The 8,118-nt window shown below is 39.7% G+C and overlaps 1 protein-coding gene across 2 annotated transcripts in view; it reads right to left on the bottom strand.

Moving 5' to 3' along the window:
* gabbr1a (gamma-aminobutyric acid (GABA) B receptor, 1a) overlaps positions 1-8,118 on the bottom strand; it is an 87,321-nt gene that overhangs the window by 63,590 nt on the left and 15,613 nt on the right. For both annotated transcript variants that reach the window (XM_037980305.1, XM_037980304.1), the window contains exon 6: positions 6,684-6,701. In XM_037980305.1, coding sequence (XP_037836233.1) covers positions 6,684-6,701 — 18 coding nt within the window. The remainder of the gene's footprint in view (positions 1-6,683; positions 6,702-8,118) is intronic.

The following is an 8,118-nucleotide window of genomic DNA, read 5'->3' as shown; positions in this document are numbered from 1 at the left end:
AGCCGGCCGAAGATAATGGAGTCTGTTGTCATTTGATACTGTTACGTCTAACAGGTACATATATATTGCTGCACTAAAATGCAGCAGATCTCATTTGTGAAAGTTCAGTTAAATGTCACTTAGAAATAAAGCTTGAAAAAGGTAAGAAATTTGATTATTTTTTCATATTTTTCAGAGAATAACTGACAACGTACGTAATTGGGGTATATCGTGATATATATCGTTATCGTGATATAAAATTATCCATATCGTGATGTAGGATTTGTTCCATATCGCCCAGCACTACATCAAGTTTTGGGTCAATTTCAATGAAACTGGGTTAAAGACATTTATGTATTTGCTAAGGTCAGCTAACTGTTTCGGCCATCTTGAATTGGTTGATATAATAAACCTACAACACAGCTTCTCTAGTCAGTTAAAACTCCTGACTTTGAAGAAAATAATTGTATTTTCAGGGGAATATATACACATATATATTGTGAAGTATTTTTTTTCGACTGGCGTTGAATTTACTCGTCGTTGTTCTGTTTTTTTCGCGGTTCCTGCTGTAGAAAAACAACCTGAAAGTCTTTGTTTCCATCCGAGGCAGCGCAGACACAGACAGGAGCAGGTATTAACCTTTCTCCCGCTGAGGGGGCAGGAAGTGGGTGGTGATGGCACATGAAGTGGAGACAGAACCGAGTTAGAGGGAGGTCAGGACGGAGACAGAACACGGACGTTTCTATTTGGGGAAACAGATTCTCTGCTGCTTTGGTAATTATATGTTTGTCCAGGCTGCCTGTGACATTTGCAAAGGTTTTATGAGAAATCGATGGCCTAAAATTATACTTTCTTGGTTATTATCCTCACAGAGAAGTGTGTTTGTGGAGATTGTGTGGGTTTGGGTTTAATTATTGAAGGAGAAGTGAAGCGTGCATGAATCAGTGTAATATTCCTGTTGGGCCAGTAGATGGCGCTGCACCGGCCTATCTGCCTGGAGTAAGAGACAACTCTTTTTATATCTGATACGTGAAATAACAGATTTATTGGCCATGTTGAATAATTCTCATATAATTATAATTAAAGTTAGCAACACTAACATGACACGGTCTCATGCTACGCTACGCTAACGCTCCGTCTGTGCCGCCTCGGGCTTGTGGCGCTCGTTTGGTGCCGTTAGACAGAAAAGTTGATGCTGTTTCTTCTTTTTACCCGCCTTGTTGGAGCTGTGTATCAGCGGCGTATTGCTTTGTGTTCCCGGCAGACGTGCAGCGTAAACACTGCGTCCTGTCGGAGTAAATGTGACCAGCAGGACAGATGTGCACCAACAGAAGACCAGATGTTTGATGCTAACGTTAGAAGGCTAACGGACGTCAGCTTGTAAATTTGGTATCGATCCTGTTTTGCCCGTGTCTCTGTGTGAATATTCATTTGTCTGTAGCTTTAGCAAAAATTAAAAAAAACGTATTTAAAGAAACGTGCACGTGTAAGTCACGTGCATGCTCAACCCCGCCTGTTCGCTCACCTCAGTTGGACCAAAGTACGGCAGGCAGTTTGATCATATAATCATCCCCCTGACCACAGTAACATGAAATTAAATCTTTACAGACATTCTAATGATACGAGTAAAAATAAGTTTAAATTAGTTATAAATCCTTAAATAGTTAAAGTGGTTGACTTCATATTTAACGGTCGGAGCAGAAACGTGTTGCAGATATCGTTTTAGTTAAAATAATAAAATCTTTTACAGGAAAAACTCACATTTTAAATATTATCTCTGGTAATAAGTTTTATTTTAGATTTACAGAATTGTTGTTTGTCTGGGGATTTATGGAATTTAAAAAAAACTATCCTATCCAAACAAAATTATAAACATTGATTTGGCAGACATGTTTATGAAAGTAATAAATTTATTGACTTAACTTGAATATGAAGACGTCTCTGATGACAAATTTTCTTCACAGAATTCTGAATAAAACGATTTATGATTTTTGGTTTTAGCTTTTTGTCATTTTATTTATATAAAAACAAATTTCTGTTTCTGTCTGTCCCTACATGTCCCCTCCGTCCCTTCCTGTCCCGTCTGTCCCTACTTGTCCCATCTGTCTCATCTGTCCCATCTGTCCCTACATGTCCCCTCCGTCCCTTCCTGTCCCGTCTGTCCCTACTTGTCCCATCTGTCTCATTTGTCCCATCTGTCCCTACATGTCCCCTCCGTCCCTTCCTGTCCCGTCTGTCCCTACATGTCCCCCCCATCCCTACATGTCCCATCTGTCCCTACTTGTCCCGTGTGTCCCTTCTAATCCCCCCCATCCCTACTTGTCCCCCCATCCCTACATGGCCCCTTCGTCCCTTCCTGTCCCTACTTGTCCCATCTGTCCCCTCCGTCCCTGCATGTCCTGTCCGTCCCTTCCTGTCCCGTCTGTCCCTACATGCCCCCCATCCCTTCCTGTCCCCTCCCGTCCCTTCCTGTCCCCTCCGTCCCTACTTGTCCCGTCTGTCTTTACATGTCCCCTCCGTCCCTTCCTGTCCCGTCTGTCCCTTCCTGTCCCCCCCGTCCCTACATGTCCCCTCCGTCCCCACTTGTCCCGTGTGTCCAGGTGACATATTGGATCATTTGCAGGGTGTGATTTCTCTCACTGGCTGGTAAAACAGTAAAATCTGGTTGTTTTTTATATTTTCTCAGATGTATTTAAATCTCCTTTTAAGGGCCGACCTTCGATCCTTTAATAATATTTTGCTAACAGACAGACAAACACAGGAAGTTACATCATCACCCTTTAAATATAAATTACTTTGAAAGGTGTGTGGAAAAAAGACCAAATGTTAGTTTGTCATGACGTCCTGGACTGAGCCTCACGTTTGACCCAACAGAACCAGCGTGTCTGAATGAGGGTTCTGTCACGTTCTGTCGGGTTCTGTCAGTTCTGTCGGGTTCTGTCAGTTCTGTCACGTTCTGTCGGGTTCTGTCAGTTCTGTCGGGTTCTGTCGGTTCTGTCAACACGTTATAAAACCTCCTTTTTCTAAAAGTTGGCCTTTAGAGTAAACCGATACGATTTCCATTAAAACTTTGGAATCCTAATTAAGTAACGGCGCGGGGGAATCAATTTGGCTGAAATGAAAATTCTCCCTCGCTAACGAGCAAATTACTTCCCGCCTCCTCTGGTGGCGGAACAATAACGTCCATCAGTTAATGGAGGAAACGATGAGTCGTTTCTGGAACTTCAGCCGGGTTCTGGTTCCTGACTGAGGGAAAGGATTTAACTGGGAGAGGTTTCCTTTTCTTCGAGGAGATTTAAAGCTTCAGTAAACAGAACATTCATCTGTTCTGCTGCTCCACAGCCTTTTAAAGACCACTCCTGCCCCCTGCTGGTGACGACACAAACTGCAGCCTGTTTTTAAAGATGGAATCTGTTCAGGTGAAAAAGGGTTTATTTATTATTATTATTTCAGAAACTCCTGTGTTCATTTAAACTGTTATTTTATCAGATTAAACACGAAATGAAGAGTTATGAGTTGAGCTGGTTTGGGGGGGCTTTAAAAATAACGTTATTACTTTTAATGAATGAGACGTTGTTTGATTCATTTCCTGCGAGGGGCCCGCCCACGCCACCGGGAAGACTTTTAATTTGTTGACGCCTACATTATTACCAACTGCTGAATGCTTCCAGTGGGTTTCTGCTTAGTTTGACACTTTTTATTGTTTTTAAATCAAAAATCTGAGCGTGATGGTTTGTGAATATTATTTCTTTGTAGAAGTCTGACGCAGAGCTGCTGGTTTATATTATTATTATTATTCTGTATTTTCACCTTCGTCTTGAGGTCCATGCAGGAGCATTCATGTCAGATTTTAAATCGTTTTTAACCCTGCTTCTCATTCTGCTCTGAGTAACGTTTCTACTGCTTCTTAAAAGACGGTTTATTAGTTTTAGTTTGCTGATATCCTTTATTTTGACTTCTTCTGTCTCTTTAAAATGATTTGGTTCATGAAAAAAGCAGATTTTATGTTTGAGTCTAACCAGAGAAACAGCTTTGAAGAGTAAACTGTCAGCAGAGTTTCAGCTGGAAGGTTCATGTTGTTTTCAGTTTTTACATTAAAGCTCAGAGCAGCTCTGAAAGTTAACGAGCAGAAACTCAAACTGACAGAAATAAACTCGACAGTTCGAGTCCTGATCTCATCAACATTCAGTTCTTATTATTTTTAACTTCTCTGTCTGTAAAACTTCAGAATGACTTGAAGTTGGTTGATTTATCACCTGGAAACAAGCTGGTTTTGTTTATGAGCGTTCCGGTTTAAAACTCAGCGGGAATTCCAGCTCTGCTTTTAAAACGGAGGAATTCCCAAGCTTCACAATGAGGCTCAACATTATACGAAGGGATTTCCTGACGTTCCAGCAGCCGACAGAGAAGGAAACTATAAAACAAAGGATTATTTCTGAGGACATATTTGTTAGGAAGCGTCCCTTTAAAGGTAGATTAGGAAGATTGTTTCCTTTGTTTAGTTGCTGGGATCATTAGATGATGTCTTTATGGACTCATTTTTACTCAAATCTCATTTATGGCATAAAAAAAATCTATATTTTCCATTAATTTCACCTTGAAGTCAGTCTGACTCTTTTTGTACAAATGTAATTTAATCTCAATAAATTATTTCAACAATCACAGCATCAACAAAATAATTTGGAAAACTAGTTTAATTTGTAATAAACCAATCTATGAATGTATCTGCTTTATTCAAACTAACAGTCTCTAATTTACCATCTGACAGGAAAACACCCAAAATATTTGTTTCTATGAATGTCAATAAAATCAGGCAGTGAAGGGAGGAAAGATTTCAGGAAAGAATTAAAATCTAAAGAGAGACTGGATTTTGTTTCAGCAGGAAGGTCAGCTAAAAACAAAAACATGACAAAGAAATGAAACGTCTCTAATAATAACTGATAAATGTTTGATAAAGTCAAAGAGTCAAGTTCAGGTTTTCAGCTTTCTAAGCAGCTTTGGAGAGGCAGAAAGTCGCATTTCTTATGAAATTTTAAGGTTTTATGTTCAAAAAGATAAAAACAAAAACAGCAGCCTTGATTTTTTTGCTGTTAAAGGAAAAATTAAATGATGATTATTCCAAGCAGCAAGTGTTTTTGTTTTTAATTTACTGAATAAAATCCTGTTAGGATGGAAACAATCTGAACTAATGAACTACATCTGTCCAAACACAAAGTCTCCTGTTTCACACAAGCATTATTATTATTATTAAAGGTGCTAATCTATGTTATTATTTACTCATTATTCTTCAGTTTCTGTCAGCTTTTATCCTCCTAAAAAACAAACATCAAAACTTGATTCTAAAAACAGGTCTCAGAAAGTAGGACTTTAACAGTTTTTATCCAAACACAGATTAATTTAGATTATTCAGCTCACAGTCAGCTGATGAAACTTTCCCACATTTAAAAAAAAAACAAACTTCTTGTTCCTACAAACGTCCCATCCAGTCGTATTTCTTCCTGTCTCCATGTGTCTCTCTGCTGGAGGACTGATGGGTTTCTCTCAGAGGTCAGAGGTCACACACCCAAACCCTCATTGACTTCCATTCTGAGCTCTGGAAGTAAAGGCTCCTTCATAAAACTCTGTAGTTCAGTTTAAGTTTCCCGGTTCAGCCTCAGTCTGATGAAGACAGCAGCTGGAAGAGTCTGACGCCTCGTCCACACGGGAACAACTTCTTTTTACTCTAAAACAACCCCTTTTTTTTGGTTTTGTTTCCTCATGAACACAGCACCGATTGGAGAAATGTTCTCATCCGTTCAGAGAAGCAGAAAACGACTCAAAACCGCGCCCGGCCCGAATGTGGCGCTGCTACGGAAACAGGAAGTGAAGCAGAACGTTTACACGCCGGGTGGAAATATTAAACTGTACAGCCGTGGTTTGAAGAAGAAACTTCTGCTTCATTTCACGAGCAGGACAGCCGGTCCAAATACAGGACATAATGGACAACGTTGGGCCTGGTGTCCTGCGAGGGACGGCTGGAGGGACGGGTTTTCATCACAATGTCCAAAACATAAATCCTTTCAACACAAGCTTGTCCTTTAAAACATTTTTTAAATGGATGTTTGATAAAACAGCATCAGTTTCTTGGTTTTGTCAACAAGACGGTTCAGTGAAGAGATGAAAACCTTTCAGCCGGAGATCATTTGGTGTAATAATTATAATAATAATAATTCTTTAAAGTCCTACAGGACCTGAAGGTGTGCTGTAGCTGAGAAACTGCAGCACAAACAGAAGCGTGACAGACTGTTGTTGTTGTTGTTGTCGTCACACCTGACAGCTCAGGTTAGAGGTGGGACTAAGGTTGTGTTTAGGTTGTCCTCATTAAAAGATTTTCTCACTCTGGAACCCGGGTTTAAAGCCTTAAAGGATAAAAACTTTGACAAACTTTGCCCCCGTGTGGACGGGGCTGGAGTCTGTGGTTCTTATTTTTTTTCATAAGGTTCTCCGTCGCTGTATTTTCCCATCATGGCTGCCCCCATAAACCTGATTAGAACTTTAAGATTTAAATTTAGTATTTAAACTCCCCATTAAAACAGTACAAAGCAAACAATTTAAAAAGATGAGAAAAGTCTCCATAAACAGCTTTTTTTCTTTAAATTTAGCTGCCATCTATTATGCTTTAAACTAGATAAACAGGATTATAAAGAGAAAATAAAAGTTCTTACCTGTGTAGTTTCTGTCATCTTTGGTGTGCAGATATAAAAAAGAAGAAAGGAAAAATTATCAGGTGAGACTGAAGGTTTACAGAAAACCCAACATGTTTCCTTTCTAATCTGCTCCACTAGGTGGCAGCGACGCATCGCTGAGGTTTCCTGAGAACAGCAGAAGAAGCTTTTATTCTGCCAGGAGGCCGCTGTTACGTAACATTCGGTGCAGGAGAAAACAGAAAACAAATGCATGAAAAGCTGTAAGTGGAGAGGCAGAAACTGAATGTGAGTTTGAAAGTTTAGATTCTGTTTGAGGACGAAGCTGAAGCCTGCAGAGCCTTCAGATGTCCACTCCAACTGTCCAAATAATCCCTCTGTCAGCGCTTTAAATACAACCATTCCCATAGCAACTTTCCTGGTTGCCATGCCAACATTTCCATCGTGTCTTTGTGCTCCCCCCCCTCCCCCCCTAAATCCTCATTTATTTGCACTAATTTGAACAAATTGTTCCAGACAGCGGACAGGCCATCTGCTGTAGCTGTCAATGAAACGCTCGCCTTCATTCAGCGCTCCGGCACTCCGGCGCTCCGAGCGGCTCCGTGTACCTGCCAAACGTACGGACGACCATCCCGGGATCACTCCCTGATTGGTCGGATCATTTGTCGCCTAGCAACCATGCAGGAGAGCAGGTGTGTGTAATTATCTGCCACCTTTAAGGCCCGACGGAAACATGTTGGTGAGAAACCAGACGGCAGAGAATAAAACAAATTTCTTCTTATTTATTATAAATAAAACTAAAAATTTAATAAAAGGTGAAAATTATTTGTTATTGATTGTAACTCAATGTTAGGTAACAGTTTTTAAAAACAACAAACTGTTTATTTTATCAAATTATTATAAAACTTGTTTTAAATGTTAATTTTTATATTTTAACTTTGATTTTATTCTCATTTTACAGGATTATTTTATCCATGTTTGTTCATAATTTTTGTCTATATGACATGAAACTCTTCCATTTGTCTTGTTATGTTTCAGTCGATGCAGCGGTTTGTGCTGCAGTATTCTGTCGTCATTTTCTTAGTTTTCTTCTCACGTCGATCAGGAGAAACACGACTTCATGTTTTGTATTTTAGCTGGAATGACCATAAAACACTTGATCCAGATAATCTGGGTAATAAAGATAAAATAATGATAAAATTTGAAACAATAAATGTGCCATATTTCTATCTTATCTTGCTTTAATGAAATTAAAAGTTGAAGCTAACGTGATGTTTGTTTTTATAAAATACAGCACAAATGTCTGAAAGAAGATCTCATTTCTGAATGACTTTCCTCTAATTGTTTAAAGTTTAATCAGATTTTTAAACCGAAACCATGTGGAGGACTGGATGGATGGATGGATGGATGGACGGACGGACGGACGGACGGACGGACGGACAGACGGATGGATGGA

Source organism: Kryptolebias marmoratus, linkage group LG16 (genome assembly GCF_001649575.2).
Source record: "Kryptolebias marmoratus isolate JLee-2015 linkage group LG16, ASM164957v2, whole genome shotgun sequence".
Lineage (NCBI taxonomy): Eukaryota > Metazoa > Chordata > Actinopteri > Cyprinodontiformes > Rivulidae > Kryptolebias > Kryptolebias marmoratus.
This window is presented reverse-complemented; position numbering and strand designations above follow the sequence as displayed.